At 43.8% G+C, this 19,084-nt stretch overlaps 1 protein-coding gene across 4 annotated transcripts in view; it reads right to left on the bottom strand.

The window, feature by feature from the left end:
- LOC109937286 (C-terminal-binding protein 1-like) overlaps nucleotides 1-19,084 on the bottom strand; it is an 80,879-nt gene that overhangs the window by 40,188 nt on the left and 21,607 nt on the right. The window contains exon 1 of one of the 4 annotated variants that reach the window (XM_048603530.1): nucleotides 17,035-17,128. The exons of the other annotated variants lie outside the window; for them this stretch is intronic. Within the exon in view, the coding sequence (XP_048459487.1) occupies nucleotides 17,035-17,041 (7 nt within the window). The 5' untranslated portion in view covers nucleotides 17,042-17,128. Of the gene's footprint in view, nucleotides 1-17,034; nucleotides 17,129-19,084 lie in introns of those variants that run through there. 4 annotated transcript variants of the gene reach the window in all.

Raw genomic sequence — 19,084 nt, 5'->3', positions numbered from 1 at the left:
CATTCCTTTATAGTCGGAGTCAAATTCCTGGCACTCCCTCCGTAACAATAGTGCTCCTCCAACCCAAGGACAGCAGCAGCTCACCACCCCCTTCTCAAGGGCAATCACAAATAGGTGACAAATGCAGGCCCAGCCAGTGACGCACGCATCCCATAAATGAATACAAAAAAGCAATTTATGTGCAGTTTTACACAGGCTAAAAGTCTTTTTCTATTTGATATAATACACATCCTGTTTCAGCCAGTTCTCCAATACTGCAATCAACAAGGAACACCTCCAGGCCTAACATTAATGCCACCTTCATTAATCTTTCACTTTCATGATCCATTACACCACCAGAAGCATTAGGAATGTTGAAAAGTTTAAATGGTAATGTTAAAATTTTATGTATCTGAAGTAAACAAAAAGGGTTGTAAAGGATAATAGATCTGGCAATTAACTGCATACCTTTGCTCAGTCCAAATCAATTATTGTAGCAAGTTCAGCATATGACTCCTACATCCTTTAGCCTTTCACAGAATTCATGAAGCCCCCAGTGCCAATCACCCTTGGATTTTTACCCTACTCACGTTACCCATTTCCCCTCTACAATTCTTACCTTCCTTTCCCCAAGAGGACTTTTAAGAGGCATTTAAAAGACATGGACGGGTACATGAATAGGAAGGGTTTAGAGCGTTAAGGGCCAAATGCTGGCAAATGGGACCAGATTAATTTAGGTTATCTGGACGAGTTGGACAAAAAGGTCTGTTTCTGTGCTCTACACCTCTATGACTGCTTTACTGGAATATGCCAAGCTTGAATTGGTGGTGAAAGGACATGCAAATTGGAGAGGTATTTAAGAACCAAACATTTGTAGAATTTGGTTGGGTGGGGGGGACATTAAAAATACAGCAGCGAGACTAGATGAGCAGCTCTTTATAAAGGGGTCAGCAACAAGGTACAGGCCCAATAGCCACCGACAAAATGTTGTATGCCTCCACAATATTGATCAATTGAAGACTAAATGTGCACATAAATGTAAATTGTATTAATAAATAATAAGCATTTTCATTCCATTATTCAAAGGATCGTAATCAGTACACTATGCTTTTGTGATTTCATGACTACATAACTAAAAAGTCAATCAATATTTACATTAGGCTCAAACTATGGACTCTGCTGATGAGACTTCATCAAAAACTCTGTTCAGTTAATTTTACCAAGAAAGGCTCCTGCTCTCAATGCTTCACATCAAGGGTATTGGAAGGATTTGCCACTTGACACTCAGCCTGTTGGAGCATGCTACGATAACAATAATTCCGGTGTGGGACTGAAACCCAGGCCTCTGGCCAAAAGTTTTGGGGGTGGGTGGGTGGGGGGGTGGGATGTGGTACTGCCAATGCATCATGAAACCTCCTTGCCATTGTCGTTCTATGGTTCGCTCGATGTTGGTGAGGCCTCTTCTGGTTAAGATGACATCTGGCATGCTTGCCTTCATTACTCAGACCTTTGAGTAGAGGAGTTGGGATGTCATGTCGAGGTTGTAGAGGACATTGGTAAGGCCTCTTCTGGACTCCTGTGTCCAGTTCTGGTCATCCTGTTTTAGGAAGGATATTATTAAATTGGAGAGAGTTCAAGTTTACCAGGGTTGGGGGTCATGGAGCTTTTGAGTTATAAGGAGAGGCTGGATAGGCTGGGACTTTTCTCACTGGAGCATAGGCGGTTGAGGAGGTGAATCTGTAGAGGTTTATAAAATCATGTGGGGAATAAAATAAAGGTGAATATAAGATGTCTTTTCCTTAGGGTTGGGGTTTCAAGACAAGAGGTGGGCTAACTGCCTTGCTGGCAGAGGGAAGCAGGTATTTGGGCACATAGTAGAATTGCCTCAGTACTGAGTATTCCTGAGATTCAACCCACCGAACCAGGGTCACTTCAGTTTGCAGGTAACACAAGAAGTCTTTCCTGTCTCAGCCAAGCAACATTAAAATTAACACTGCAACAAAAAACAACAGATCATGAGAGTTACAGTTGAAATCAGATGGGCTCAGAAGCCTTCATAAACATATGAAATTATCTGCACGTGGTCTAGATAATAAAGATATCAAAGGAAATGAAATAATGTGGGAAAGGGTGTTAGGTGCAAGATCAGCTATCAGGTGGCTCAGTGGTTAGCACTGCTGCCTCACAGCGCCAGGGACTTGGGGTTCGGTTCCACCCTTGAGCAGTTGTGGTGTGGAATTTGCACATTCTCCCTGTGTCTGTGTGGGTTTCCTCCAGTTTCCGCCCACACGATGTGCAGGTTAGGGTGGACTGGCCATGCTAAATTGCCCGTAGTGCCCAGGGATGTGCAGGCTAAGTGGGTAAGCCATGGTTAATGCACGGTTAAGGGAATAGGGTAGGAGGGGTGAGTCTGGGTGGGATGCTCTTGGGAGGGCCGGTGTAGACTCGATGGGCCAAATGGCCTGCTTCCACACTGTAGGGACTCTATGATAACGTTTGGGCCATTCTCACGTTCCTGTGCCTGTTTTTGTACAATAGTTCAGACTAGAATGAAGCACTTTGATTCTCATTCTCTTTAATGCCTGAATGGATTTGGGGGAAAGAAATTGCACAGGTGCAGTGTTAGCCAACATTCATAATGAATAGAATTGTGATCTTTCAATATACAAGTTTCCCGAAAATCAGTCTGGAGTAAAGTACCTGCAAAGTACATATGCAAATGGCTCAGCATTTTCACCGTTCCTGCCACTAACATTTCAGGTGAGAAAATAAAAAAATTAGGTGCATGCAAATTCAGCACTTGTTGACTTCACATCACAATGCAGTAGAATGGAACTGAATGAGGCTCTTGTGACACAGTGGTCATGTCACCACCGGTGGGACCAGGAGGTCTAGCTCGATGTCCCACTTGTTTGAGATGTGTGTCATGAAATGTCTGAACAGGTTGATTAAAAACATCTAAAAAGGAACGTTGACAGCAGATAAACCTTTAGATTTCGCCAGTGAAGGAACAACCAACTTAATTATTGTGCAAATGGAAAGTTGCCAGATCAAATCTCTGCTTTGTTCCAATTGTCTACGTTGGGGCTGTGGGGGTGTCTTACTTTCCTTATAGTCTCAGGTACAACATTACTGCAAAGATCTAAACAAATAAGGGCAACCATTCAACCCAATTAGGTCATCCCTCTATAGGCTCCTACATTCTCCCAACAAAGCATTTAACCTGGCTCTAGAAATAGACATTTTGTCTTTTACCTCAAAAGTACAGATTCTGATCAATCTTCTAACTTGAGCCTGAACTTTGCCTCGTATTTGTTTGAGTATTTATGTTCTAAGGCTGAATTTGAATTGAAGTTTATTTACAAGCTCAACAGTCCCTTGTTCACTGCCTACTGTGCGGAGGCATGGAAGATCTCAGCTCGGGCGGAGTTGGGTTGATGAAATTGGCCTCCAGGCACCTTGAGTTGAAACAGCAGGAGACAGAGTGCGGGACACCAATTACATTCCAGCAGAATTCTTAAAAACCTCTTCGTTAATTAGCCACGCAGTGATTCAGAGTTTAAATACAACTTATTTTTGGTCGCTGTCTGGAGATTTCATATTTGAACTGCAATTGCATTTCGACCCAAAATTCCATTCACAAGGAAGTGGAAGGCTGGCTGAAGCCAAACCAGAGTGCCATACCTTAAACGTGACAATGTGCCTGACTTGAATTATACCTCTTTTACCTCCTTCCCCTTAAAACTGAGGAGTTTACCGAGTGCTTCATAGCAACTTTTCACAACTGAAGCAAACTCACCCTGCAACTTTAACAGATGAACACCAATAATGAGAGGAAATGCTCACATTGTAGAACTGTTAGCAACTTGCCAACAGCATCGTCCAAACCCATCATCTCTACCAACTAGATGGATATGAGCAGCAGATGCAAAGGGAGCGTCAAAGCCACTCACCATTCTGACATGGAACTATATCACTGTTCCATTACCGTTACTGGGTCAGATGGCTGGAACTCCCTCCCTAACAGCACTGAGGGTTTACCTACCCACTGCCAACACTAAAAGCTCAAGAAGCCAGGAATGGAGGGTTTGAGGAAATGCTGGATAGGCTGGGACTTTTTTTCCCTGGAGTGTAAGAGGTTCAGGGGTAACCCTACAGAGATTTATAAAATCATCTGGGGTGTAGATAGGGTTAATGGTAGCTGTCTTTTCCCTAATTTGGAGATTTCAAGACTGGGGGAATATTTCTAAGGTAAAGATGAGAGGCAATGTTTATTCACAGAGCGGTTCCCATGTGGAATGAACTTCCTGAGGAAGTGGTGGTTGTGGGTACAATTACAACATTTAAAAGACATTTGGATAAGTTCATGAATAGGAAAGGTTTGGAGGGATATGGGCCAGGCGCAGACGGGTAGGACTAGTTTAGTTTGGAACCATGGTCAGCATGGACTGGTTGGACTGAAGGGTCCATTTCTCTGTTGTATGACTCAATGACTCACCACTGCCTTCTCAAGGGCACTTAGAGTTGCACAACAAATAATGGCCTCGTCAATGACCCTCTAATCACATGAAAGAATATGTTAAAAAAAATATTTAGGGTCACTTCCCTTTTAAGTAGGTGACAAGAAGTGACTCCAAGCAGCAGCTGTTCCAGGGCAGGGGTGGGAGCAGTAATGTGTTAGAATGAGCAGGGAGCAGCACAGGGAAATGTGAGCGGTAGTTGTATTGTCCAAATCTACCAATAAGCCAACAGAGACACCATGGACCAAATGACCTTCTTCTTCTGAATGTTTGGATGCCTCAATTGGTGCATTTCCACAGGCAAATGTATTATCTTGCGGCTTGGGTCTAAATGTTCTGTATGCACTGTCCCATCAAGTGGTCCTAGACCCTGCACAGAATATTTTGCTGTAACAAATCTCAAATCATACAATCATAGAATCCTTACTGTGTGGAAGCAGGCCCTCCAAAGAGTATCCAACCCAGACCCACCCACCTCCCCACCGTATCCCTGTAACCCCGCATTTCCCATGGCTAACCCACCTAGCCTGCATATGCCTGGACACTACGGGGCAATTTAGCATGGCCACTCCACATAACCTGCACATCTTTGGACTGGGGGAGGACACCGGAGCACCCGGAGGAAATCCACACAGACACATGGAGAACGTACAAACTCAGCATAGGCAGTCAGTGGGACATTTGTGTAGTATCCTTGCTGAGTGCTATAGGAATGCTGAACATTATGGCTAAGCTACACTGTGCATTTGTCAACCAATTTGCCGTGGGAACTGACACTTCACTGCAGCATGACCACTGCTGAAAATGTAGGTTTACCTGCAGCATTCAGTCCCCCCCAACGAAGGCACAAGGCAGGTGGGCGGTTTACTGGGGATCGCATTTCTCACTCACTGTGGTCTCCTCAGCTTACAACATTGCTTTCAGGGGTGGAAGATTCTGAGAAGAAACTGGAGATCTTTTTCGTTTGGAATTAGCCTAAGATTTTTTTCTCCCTCTCCAGGGATGTTGCATGGAGACACAGTTAACATGGGGTTTAGGTGATTCAGTGCCAACGTTAGAGGAGGATAGCCTTGATGAACTAACAGGTCTTTTCTTGTGCTCTCCTTTCATATACTAACAAGGTATACAGAAGGGAGAAGCATGTGCTTCCTTGTATCCATTGGATTGGAGTTTGGAGTCAGATATTCATAATGATGAATGGCCAGTCAGGCAAGGTATCAAAAGGTCTTGGAGCACCATGTTTCTGCAGAGTAGTGGCTATCACATGCTCCTCAAATGCACATGGTCCCTGATTCAAAACTGTGCAGACACATTGTTAAAGCTATGATGTGAGACTGGATGCAATGCCATTCTTTGTGTTAGAGTTGGTTTCTTTACAGACATGTGCTTTTCGGGTCTTGTGGCAGACTGGTAGTAGCCCTACCTGATTAAAGCATAGGCTGGGCCAAAAGACCAGCATTTAAGCTCCACCTGTGTGCCGTAGCATGTTCAAACAGGTTGATTAGACGACATAAGATCTTGGGAATTCCATCCAAGGTATGCCCACAGTGCTGTTAGGGAGGCAGTTCCAGACATCTGACCCAGTAACAGTGAAGCACAAGTCGACAATTGTGAATGAAAGAAGCCAAAAATAAAAATCAAAAGCAAATTTAAAACAGTTCAACTGTAATTAGGCTGAGTCAACAATACGATTTGTACGAGGGATCTTGTCCTTCAAAAAACGCAAACCAAACCAAACCTCAAGTCAGCTCTCTTCTCAAAATCTCCACTAATAACTCACGTCACAGATTTCGGCAGAAAGACCATGTGGAAGGCAACAAGTCATTACTAAAAGCCGGAACACACACCAAGCCGCAGACTTGTACTTCCTCAGGCAAGGTATTTGCACATACACAGACACTTTCCCACAGGCAAACTGCCAGGCACCTCCACCCTCCGAGGCAAATCTACACACACCCACTGGCAGACAGCTGAGCTTTCTCCCCTCAAAGCACTGAACCGAAATTGGAAACCTGCAATACCTCAACTTGACTTTTCCAGCCGTTGCTTTGTCGATCTGATTCCTGCCACTGCTCTGGCTGACTGCTCTGTCCTGATTTATTTCCATCAGCCTTGGGTGGAGACATTTAGTAGGCTACTAACTGATTATTTCCATCCTTCCCTTAATTCTATCATCTTCCTCAGGACATCTCCCAGCCTGGTAAACAAATGGAATTAGATCCGGTGGTAAACTTCCTTTAATAGTAAGTTATTATGATTGTCTATGACCTGTCACACTTATTGTGGAGCAGTGAGACATCAAACAAAACCCACATAAGATTCAGGCTGCTGAGCTCATTTGGCCCTTCAGTTTGAGTGTTGCATGGGAACGATCCCATACACCACTCAGTTTAATAACGTTTCCTAGCCAGCACCCTGCAACATTGACTGCACCTCTACTGCTCTTCATCCCGTTTCATCATACCACCCAGTACAGTAATCCCTTCCAGACAGCATCCTCCGATACAAATTCTACTGATCCAGATTCATCGTGCTAGAGGGATGGAGTTTAAAAACAGGGGAGGTTATGCTGCAGCTGTATAGGATATTGGTGAGGCCTTATCTGGGGTACTTTGTACAGTTTTGGTCTCCTTACTTGAGAAAGGCTGCACTGGCACTGGAGGGGGTGCAGAGGAGGTTCACTAGGTTGATTCCAAAATTGAGAGGGTTGCGTTATGAGGGGGGACTCAGTAGACTGGGACTATACTCACTGGAATTTAGAAAGTGGGGGGGAATCTGATAGAAACATATAAAATTATGAAGGGAATAGATAGGATAGAAGTGGGGAGGTTGTTTCCACTGGCAGGTGAAACTAGAACGAGGGGGCTTGGCCTCAAAAGAAGGGGGAACAGATTTAGGACTGACTATAGGAGGAACTCCTTCAGCCAAAGGGTTGTGAATCTGTGGAATTCCCTGCCCAGTGAAGCAGTTGAGGCTACCTCATTGAATATTGGGTAGCTTTTTGAACAGTAAAGGAACTAAGGGTTACGGTGAGCGGGTGGGTAAGTGGGGCTAAGTCCATGAAAAGATCAGCCATGGCCCACTCCTGCTCCTGTTTCTTATGTTCTTATACCATCAAGTTCAATGATACAGCATCATGTAAATAGGTGACTCTGTGAATGTCTGAAATGGAACTAGGTTGAAATAGCAAGGACGCTGGATACTTCTTTCAAAATATAGAAACGAGCCCAGAGGGACACTGTGCTGTCATCAAATAGGAAAGGTTGAGAGGGATTTGAACCAAAAGTAGGAAAATGGGACTAGTTCAGTTTTGGAAACCTGGTCAGAATGGACGTGTTGGACCAATGGGACTGTTTCTGTGCTGTGTAACCGTATGTAAACGCAATCCTTGAGATTAGAACATAGAACAGTACAGCACAGTACAGGCCCTTCAACCCACAATGTTGTGCCGACCTATTATCCTACTCTATTATGGCCTAAAGACTTCTAAAGAAACTACAACTATAGTTAAGTGAATAGAAATGTTGCAGAATTAATTATTTCAGTGTAAGTAAGCAAAATATCCCTCGATAATGTTTAATCATTTGCTCCTGAATCATACGCTGCAAAATGCACATCTAACATACAAACAAACCTGGAAATTAAGAGCACAAATAGACCATTCAGCCCCTTGAATGTCATCCATCATTTGAGAACATCGAAACTGATCTGATAGCAGTCTTAACTATACAACCCTGTCTACCACCTATAGTCTTTATGACTGCCTTCAAGAATCTAACTATCTCTGCCTTAAAAATATTCAATTCCATAGACCAACTACCCTCGGAAACCATCTCCTCGTTTTTGTCTTAAATGGGAGACCTCTTATTTGTGAACTATGCCCCCAAGTTCCACAAGGGAGAACATCCTTTTAGCATTCACACAGACAATCATCCTTTAATATTCAAACCACCAATGAATATTGGCCCAAATTCACCAGCAGTTCCCCAGAATACATTTCCTTCATCTCAGGTACATCTTAATTACCACAGCATGCCCCGTTTTCTAAAAATCAATGTAAAAATTCAACACTGTATGGACATACACCGTCCTCATCAACAAGTGCATCCTCATCAGTATTCGTCCTAGAAACGCCTGAGTTAATATAAAATTCCACAGAGTCTAGATGCAAGCCAATCCCAAGGTCAGGCCATGAGGATCGACCTGTGGCATTTTTTCCCCACACAGCCCAAACACACCGATACAAACTATACAAACCCTGTGAAATGGGGAATGGGGTTCTGCCACCCCCTCCTTATACACACAATTTTCCATCTAAGCATCTCACAGTGGGCGGGGGAAGTCCTCTACGCCAGTTTGAACAGGCTAAGCCCAACTTCCTCCAGTTCATAACATACTTCCTTTTGGAAGTAGATACTGAAAGGCTTGGAACAAAGCCAAATTTCTATTTTCTTACACTGCTTTGCTCGAAGGGCAATTGCAATTGCTGAAAGGATCAGGATCTTATGAAGCAAGTTACAGGCAAATGGTGTTAACATGCCTCCACTGCACGACATTTACAGCAGAATGTGTTATCAGGCTATTGAAGTAGGGCAGGATACAAATGGCTTGGCATCCTCTACTCTTGTAAGCAGAACAGTTCAGAATCAAGTAGGTTAGAATTATGACCCTTATTATAAAAAGGAAGCTAATCACTACAGCTCTTGGTTTCAATGCATTTCTTCTGGCTTCATTAAGCCTGCGTGTTAAATAGTTGAATCCAACCTACACTATGCCCCATATTAACCAATGCCTTCACTCAATGTCAGGTTCAGTAACTTTTCGCAGCCTCAACCTTAACATCAGACTCAATTATTCAAATACTCAATTTTGCCCTCAAGTATAGGAGTTGGGGCATTATGTTGAGGTTGAACAGGACATCGGTGAGGCCTCTTCAGGAGTACTGTCTGCAGTTCTGGTCACCCTGCTATAGGAAGGATATTATTTAGCTGGAGAGGGTTCAGAAGAGATTTACCAGGACATTGCCAGGTATGGAGGGTTTGAGTTATAAGGAGAGGCTGGGACTTCTTCCACTGGAGCGTAGGAGGTTGACAGGCGACATTATGGAGATTTATAAAATCATGAGGGGTATAGATAAAGTGAAAGGCAAGTGTCTTTTCCCACAGGTGGGGGATTTCAAGTCTAGGGGTCATACTTTTAAGGTGAGAGGAGAAAGATTTTAAAAAGATTTGTAATTGATTTGGATGTAGGAGTGGAAGGGTGGATTAGTAATTTCGCGGACGATACGAAGGTGGGTTGAGTTGTGGACAGTGCGGAGGGCTGTTCTAGGTTACAAAGGGACATTGATAGGATGCAGAGCTGGGCTGAGAAGTGGCAGATGGAGTTTAACCCTGAAAAGTGCGAGATGATTCATTTTGGAAGGACAAACTTGAAAGCAGAATACAGGGTTAACGGAAAGATTCTTGGCAGTGTGGAAGAGCAGAGGGATCTCAGGGTTCATGTCCACAATTCCCTGAAAGCTGGCACCCAAGTGGATAGAGCTGTTAAGAAGGCATATGGCGTATTAGCTTTCATTAATAGAGGGATTGAGTTCAAGAGCCGTGAAGTTATGCTCCAGCTATACAAAACCTTGGTTTGGCCACATCTGGAGTATTGTGTCCAGTTCTGGTCGCCTCATTACAGGAAAGATGTGGAAGCGTTGGAAAAGGTGCAGAGGAGATTTACCATGATGTTGCCTGGATTGGAGGGAAGGTCTTACGAGGAAAGGCTGACAGAGCTAGGGCTTTTCTCTTTAGAACAACGAAGGATGAGAGGTGACTTGATAGAAGTGTACAAAATGATCACAGGTATAGATAGAGTGGACAGCCAGAGACTTTTTCCTAGGGTGGAGGTAGCTATTACGAGGGGGCATAGTTTTAAAGTGAGTGGAGGTAGATATAGGGAAGACGTCAGAGGTAGGTTCTTTACTCAGAGTGGTCGGGGCGTGGAATGCAATGCCAGAGAGGGTAGTGGAGTTGGCCTCATTAGGGGCACTTAAGTGGCTATTACATAGGCATATGGATGATAGTATAAGGTAGGGATGGAGGTTAGATAGACCTTAGGTTTAGGGTAAAGGATCGGCACAACATCGTGGGCCGAAGGGCCTGCACTGTGCTGTACTGTTCTATGTCCTAAGACATGAAGGGCAAATTTATTTTTTGCACAGAGTGGTTAGTGTGTGGAATGAACTTCCAAAGGAAGTAGTGGATGCAGGTACAGTTACAACGTTTAAAACACATTTGGATAAGTACGTGACTAAGAAATGTTTGGAGGGATATGGATGAAGCGCAAGCAGGTGGGACTAGTTTAGTTTGGGATTATGGTCGGCATGGACTGGTTGGACTGAAGGGTCTGTTTCTGTGTTGTATGACTCTTGACTCTCAATTGCACCCAACTCGGAGTATTTTATGGGACAGGAGGGACAGAAGTTCACTCCAATCGTCCTAACTTGGAAGGGTTTGAGAGGAACAGAGGAGATTTACTTAACATCCATCAGTGAGAGCACTTGCTGGTTAGTGTAGCTTGAGCTTTGTTTTCAAACAAACCCAAACCTAAGCTCATAGTCCTTGATGGGGTAGTATATACAAACTACGAATGTTTAATATGATCAACAACACCCACAGGGGCAAGCAGCCTTCACCTCCCAAAATCCCAGAAGGAGAATGCTGTTAGGTTTATCTGTAAAATAAAATGAAACGATTGCACTTGACATCTCTGTAATAAATTACGTTGTTTAATCTCACTTCATATCACTGAATAATGTGCGTGTGTACATTTATATGTGTGTATGCATACGTCTATAACTACTTGTGGCTTCCTGCAGATGTACTGGAGCTTCCATTATCTACTGGATTGTCTTTTTAGATGGAGGTCAACCCGTTAGATGACTTGTTTGAACTTGTGCATCTCAGTTTGAAATGATCAACTATTTTGTTGCAAAATGAACCTTACCCCCTACATTTAAAGCAACCAACATCAACCAACTAGTCAGGTGGATGGTGTGGTGGCAAATGGCATTCAACCCTGAAATTAGTATGAGGTATTGTACTTCAGGAGTTTGAACAAGGCAAGGGGTTACAATATGAATGTTAGGACCCTGGAATGTACTCAACTTCAGAGGGACTTTGGCGTGAATCTCGACAGATCTGCGAAATTAGCAGGGAGGCAGATCTGGTGATTGAGAAGGCATACTCGTATTTATTAGCCAAGGCACAGAATCATATGCTGGAACAGTATAAAATGCTGGTTAAATCACAGCTGGAGTAGTGGATGCAGTTCTGGTCACTGCATTGTAGGAAGGACGAGATGCCCGAGAGGTAGTACAAAAGAGATGTACCAGGATGCTGTCTGGGCTGGAAAGTCAGAGGTATCGGGAAAGATTGGATCAGCTGGGGTTACCTTGGAACAGTGAGGTTGGGAGAGGACCTGATAGGGATGTACAAGACTATGAAGGGCATTGACAGGATGGGTAGAAAGGCACTTTATCCATTAGTACATAGGTCAAAACAAAACGGGTACAAGATTTAAAGGTAAAAGGAGTGTCGAGGAAAATATTGTTTTTAAAACACCCAGTGGTGGGAATCTGGAACTCAGTGCCCACAAGGGTGGCTGAGGCAGAAACATTTAAATCAGTATTTAGATATTCACTTGCATCGCTATTGCCTCCAGGGCTACGGGGGACAAACTGGAAAACGGGATTATTACAGTCGGATTTCTGTTGACTGACACGGACAGGATGGGTTGATTATAGCATAGAAGGGATAAAAACATCCGTGAGCCCAGTGTTTTTGTTAACTCTGCCTGCCATCACTTCCCTGCCCAGTGTTGACAGGTACAATTACAGTTGGTGTGTGTGGATACACACAGGTGTAGAGATGCATGTTCACTTTGTAGAAAAATCACATCACATGTAGAACAAACCTTAATGGGGGAATTAATAAACTGCTTCAAACTATTGAATATTTAATATTCTGGAACAGAAACACACCCTGTTGCACTTTTTAATGCAGTACCTGATGGAATTTAAAGCTTGCAATATTGTCCAAGGTGTGACAAGAAGATTTGACTTTCAAATGGTTGTGAATATCAATGCATCAATTGCACCCTATACATTTTCAGTACCTTTGATTTCTGGATTTGATAAAGCTATTACAATAAAAAGGGCTACACACTTGGTCTGACAAACCTCTGATGTGTCTCCAAGCTGCAAAACGGCAGCACAATAGTCCTGCAAAACCTACAGGATTTTAAAAATTCATTCTTTGGATGTGGGAATTGCCAGAAAGGATAGCACTTCATGCCAACTCCTAATGCCTTGAAAAAGGTGGGCTTTCTTCCCGAACTGTTCCAGTCCATATAGTGGAGGTACTCCCACAATACTACTGGGTAGGCAGCTCCAGATGCTGAGTCATATGTACAAGTCAAGATGTTTAAATGAGAATTGAGAGGTGATGGGTTTCCATATACCTGTTGCCCATAACTCTCAGATCTCCTTCAAGTATTTATAAAGGAACAATGCAGGTATGCCAACAAGGGACTGCAGGTGTCACCTTTTTCACTCCAGAAATTACTCTTCAAATACAATAAGCCTTCAACTTAATGGCCAATTCTTGAGGAGTTGGTAAGCATGTCTCTGGCAGAGTAATGCAGTAAATAATTTTTTTTAAAAATTGCACTCAATAAACTCTAGATCAATGCACAGTTATGATGCAAGTTATTATTTCAGATCAACACTATCACATCACAACAGGGCACTCAAAACAATCACTGATAAATCAGATATCCGATGTGTCTTATTATTCATGTAGCATGCTGTCAGCACAGTTATTTTAAACATACCTTGAAATATGTGAATTACAAAAGAACCTGAAAAACCATTTTCAAATTTATGTCATCGTGAAATGTTCTAATGGAAGGTTCACTCTCTCAAACCCACTTTCTATCGGATTATTGAAATCAACGATACAGAGGATCAAATATGCATTTAGAGCATACAGTCATATAGCATGGACACAGACCCTTCGGTCCAAACAGTCCATGCCGAACATAACCCCCAACTAAACTAGTCCCACCTGCCTGCTCCTGGTCAGTATCTCTCCACCCTTTCCTATTCGGCAGCTCACCACCACCTTCTCAAGGGCAAATAGGGATGGGCAAGAAGTGCTGGCCAGCCAGCAACGCCCACATCCCACAAATGAATTGGAAAAAAAAACTTATCCATATGTCTTTTAAATGTAACTGTACCCATATCCACCACTTCTCCAGGACGATCATTCCACACAAACCATCCTGAGTAAAAAATTTGCCCCTCATGTCTTCTTTAAATCGCTCTTCTCTCACCTTAGAAAAATGTGCCCTGTGGTCTTGAAATCCCCCACCCTAGGGAAAAGACACCTAACCATTAACTCTATCTATACCCCTCACTATTTCATAAACTTCTATCAGATCACCTCTCAACCTTTATGCTCCAGTGAAAACATTCCCAGCCTATCCAGCCTCTCTTTATAGACCTTCCATACCCAGCAACATCCTGGCAAATCTCTTCTGAACTCTCTCCAGCTTAATAATCTCAGCACCATTGGGAATACCAAAGTAAATCCATCTGGTTTGTTGCCAGAAAAATCCTTTGTTATTTTGGAAAAAAAAAATGACTTTAACAAAGCATTCTTTTATGAATCGGACACGTGCATTTTGATGCTGCCACAAGTTGCGCAAGATCTGCAACAAGGAACTGGCAAGGAGGACGATACGGAGATAGAAAACGTGGCTGCAAATAAAAGCAAAAGCAGGTGAAGCTCAACATGTCTTGGTACACAACTGCCAGAGTGCACAGCGTAGCAGAGTAAGTGTTTCACTGGTGTCAACCTTGCCCGTTATAGAACTCCAGCCAAGGTGCTACAAAGTCCTGAGTTCCAGCAGCACTGAGGGAGCTCTGCTCCACTGCTCATTACATTCCAATGTCAGAAGCGTTTGAGAATCGTGAGGTCTACAGGTAACAAAGACATGGTCAAGGGTTTCAGTAGCAGACGAGGTGAAGCAGGGAGAGAGAGTTAGGACACGATACAGACTTGTAAATAGGCGATCTGACAGATGACCTGGACGTGTGATTGGAAACTCATCAAAAATGAAAATCCCTAAAGTTCAGCCTCAAACTGAACACAGAGATACATGGAATTTGCGTGGGTTGGGTTTGGGGGGTGGTGCGGAAATAGGGTGGGATTGAAGATAATGGCTTCAATCTTTGCAATGTATATAACTCGAGGAAACTTTTACTTAAAGTTAGGATTTTAGAGAACTGGTCTAACAATTTAAGTGGTGAAGTAGGAGATCTAGGTGCTTTTGTCACACAACGTCGCCTTATGATGTTGTGTGAAAAATGCTGTCGCCGACAGGCAACTCACAGAACAGCAGAATGTGACCAAAGGCAAACCGTCGATAATGGGCAGACTGAGTGATGCAGCAGCAGGAAGAGAAATCTCTACAGGCAGTTCTCTAGTTATGTCTGTACAGTTAAAAGTCAAAAACTTAGGTAAATGCAGTTTCAGTCAGGCAACGATGGACAGACATTAGAGGTGGATGGTGCAGTCAACCCTGTCAAAGATTGCACACAGGCCGAAGGACAAACAGGAAAAAGTAACCGTTATCACAATTAACTAGGAGGCTCTGTGATGTTGATGAGAACGGTTTCAGTACTACCGTGGCCGGGCAGAAACCTGATCGATGGAACTTAAATATGGAGCTTGGGATAGATAGGCTTGGAATTGGGCACAGTTAAGGACTGGAGAGAAAGTAGACACTAAAGACGGGCAGTAGTTCACAAGGACAGAGGTGGGATCAATGGCGGTTTCTAATTTGAGAAGGGAGAGAGAGCGAGGGAGTGCTAAGGTAAGAAAAACCATTCACCATATCCATTAACAAGGAAACCATTAGAGAAACTGGGTGGTCAGTAGAATCGGGTGATGGCATGGGTGTGGGAATAAAAAGTCAAAAATAGCAAGAGGTGGCCACTGGAGAAGAGATTCATCTAGACTCAAACATGAGCTTGCTTTCTCTCCATCGTTGCTACCTGCCACTGATCACCAGCAGCTTTTGCTTTCAGTACAGATTCCAGTAATTTGCTCCAACATTGGAGAAGAGAAGTTCAGAATGGGCAAACACCACTTGCACATTATTGGCGAGTCACCTTACTGCATATTAGAATAAGTTATCAATTGTTGGATTATTACAGAACATTGAAACACATTCTGTGCCAGTGTAGCATTGAAACACCCCACACATTTAACAGTACTGAAATGAAGTGTGGTACTTGGCGATTTTTTTTTCAAACATGAATAATTTTATCATTTCTGAAGAAGGGTCCAGATCCGAAACGTCAACTTTCCTGCTCCTCTGATGCTGCCTGGCCTGCTGTGTTCATCCAGCTCTACACCTTGTTATCTCAGACTCCAGCATCTCTGAATAATTTTATGTTGCTTTTTGATAAGTTATTTAACACACTTCTCCCTGCCCATTCAATTTTGGGCAAGAATGCTTGAAACAGAATTGATCAGTAGAACCAGCCAGCCAATTACCCTCCAGCAACTAACTGCACAAGCTGAACAGCCAACCACAGGAAAACTGCCAGAACCTCAAATTTATACATTTGTCCCCCCCATCAACTGGTATAGAACCGAGCCAGAAAGGAAACATCACCAAGTGCACAGAAGAGTTAATCACCGTACTCTCTGCTTGCTGCTGCTGTCCTGACTAACAGGCAATCCAATTGATTATTATTTTATTTTTCTCTCTTCCCTTGATGCATGGGATCTGTATCTACAGTGTTACACAGCAGCTTATATGCTGTATAGGGCACTTAGAATCACTCCACGCTCATTTGACAGAGAGTACTTAGTTTATCTAACTGCTTGCAAAAGTTTTTTTTCAAATCCCTGTGCAAATATTTGACACATTTCTACATTCTACCATATGAGGAGGGGGATAAAGAATAAATGCGCTTCATTTTAAAAAAAAAACAGGATGTTAAAACCGTATTTACAATCCGACATCTGGGCCTTGAACTGCAGATTTTTTTGTTAATAAAAAATCTTAAGTTGTTGAATTATCCGTGTGCATCTCAGCAGCAACATGGTGCCCGACATTCTGCAACAATAAGGCAGGAACCTCCCTGCAAATAAGCTCCGAGGAGTACACAGAAACCTCTGTTCATGTCCGTGTTCAAAGAGCGGCAGGAACAGTAGCAAGCCAGCTGCTGCAACCCCACCCCGACCTTAGCAAGGGAAGGGAAAAAGAAATCAATTCCCCTCCCCCCCCAACACCCCACACACACCCACACAAATTACAACCGTTGCAACATCAGTATGGCGTAAAAAGAACACTGCAAATATTTGAAGAGCCGCATCTAAAGGCACAGGGGAAGGAACAGCAGGAGAGAGGGAGAGAGAGAGAGAGAGCGCACGCAAGAGACGGACTGTGACAGCAAGGGAAGGGAAGAACTAACCTTGCATTCCTGTCTTTAGTTCTCTCCACGGGCTACTAGGCCAGTTCAGGAAAGCAATGGAGAATGTGCAGTGTGTGTTCCACACACACACACACACATACACACACACAGCTTCAAGACAAACCAATCAGACACAGACATTATTCAGCACCAGCCAACCATGACAAAGCTCATTAGCTATACATCTTGCTCTTTTCGTTAAAGAGCCCCCAAACTACTAACAGTGAATTTTATTCAGTAAAGCCACTGATTCCCATTGGGATAAACGCGGACAAAACATCAGCCAGCCTCCCTTGGGAGAGGTTAAGGATAAGATGTCGGGAACAGAACCGTGGCTCTGAGGTAACTCACTCATTCAGCCCCTATGCTTGCCGTCCTGCAAATAAAAAAACTACCTTGAACATACAAGCCCACACAATCTACTGGAATAACTACTGCAATGTGCTGGTATTTATTCAACAAGGAATTTTTAAGTCATTTCTTAAGAGCATCCATCAGGTTCCTGAATATTAAACGAAAACTACAGAGTTCCACAAATTCCCAACTTTACAATCAAATGGATTAGGAGGCAGTGGGAACGTTTTAGCCTCTCATACAGCAAAACATACTTCTGACTCCTAAAAATGTGTATATCCTTTTATATTATTCTATTTATTGTAAAAAAAAGACTAATTCAGGAGATAGAGAATGTCCACTGAAGGACTATGCAGTAAAAGTTGGAGGCAAAACCCTCCTACACTTTTCACCGCTCAACTCTGAATTAGATATAGCACAACTTAAATTTAGAGTGAATACAATGCACGATTTTGAAACCGATCATCAAGTTTTTTTTTTGTCACACTGGCACACCTCTCCTGAATTCCCAGAGGGTCCCACAGACCACAATTGCACCCCTGCATTTCTACATTTACCAACATACAGTGATTTCACAGATACAAGTGAGAAGGTCACTGCTGAGCAATGGGGGCTAACGTCACTGAGTGAATCTGATTTTAAGCAAGGGGCAGGCAAAGGAGCATGGAGTAACTCCCAGAGGAATGGGCGGCACGGTGGCTCAGTGGTTAGCATTGCTGCCTCACAGAAACAGGGACCCGGGTTCAATCCCACCCTCCAGCTACCGTCTGTGTGGAGTTTGCACATGCTCCCCGTGTCTGTGTGAGTTTCCTCCCAAAGACATGCAGGCAAGGTGGATCGGCCATGGGAACTGCAGGGTTACCGGATGGACTGATTGGCCTGCTACACTGTAGTGATTCTCTGAATTTCCCAAGCCCTTCAGTATCAAGGGCACAGTTCTTGGTAGTATGGTGACATCTGCCACTGGGAAACTAGGACACGAGGGTTATTTCCCAGGTTGGTAAATAACCTCCTGGCACGGTTAAGCGGAGGCCACAAAAACGTGCCAGCTGGAACATAATGGTCTATCGCCAAACTTGGTGCATTCCATAACAGCAAAATTCTAGAGCTTATCATCAACCCCTGTAGACTCGAATCAAACCTCAGTAATCGAGAAGCTGGAGCACAAAACAAAATTGTACACTCTTTCTTGTTTAGCACTCCTAATGCGTTCCCAAAATGTCCCCCTCCACCCACAGATCAACGAATACCGCTCATGCTTGGACATAGAGCAGTTTTTCCGCCGCCTCTGCCTCCACGCTTACTTCTTTAACCGTGAACCTAACCCTCCCTCTACTGACCCCTTCTCCCGCTTCCAACACACCCCCTCCTCCTGGACACCACCCCAAGGCCTCCTACCCTCCCTTGACCTCTTCATCTCCAACTGCCGTCGAGACATCAATCGCCTCAACCTCGCCACCCCTCTCACCCACTCCAACCTCTCCCCTGCAGAACGTGCAGCCCTCCGCTCCAATCCCAACTTCACCGTAAAACCCGCGGACAAGGGAGGCGCAGTTGTAGTATGGCGCACTGACCTCTACATCGCCGAGGCCAGGCGCCAACTCTCCGACACCTCCTCCTACCGCCCCCTTGATCATGACCCCACCCCTGAGCACCAAACCATCATCTCGCAAACCATCCACAACCTCATCACCTC

The sequence above is a fragment of the Rhincodon typus genome, chromosome 12 (assembly GCF_021869965.1).
Source record: "Rhincodon typus isolate 14 chromosome 12, sRhiTyp1.1, whole genome shotgun sequence".
Taxonomy (NCBI): Eukaryota; Metazoa; Chordata; class Chondrichthyes; order Orectolobiformes; family Rhincodontidae; genus Rhincodon; species Rhincodon typus.
This window is presented reverse-complemented; position numbering and strand designations above follow the sequence as displayed.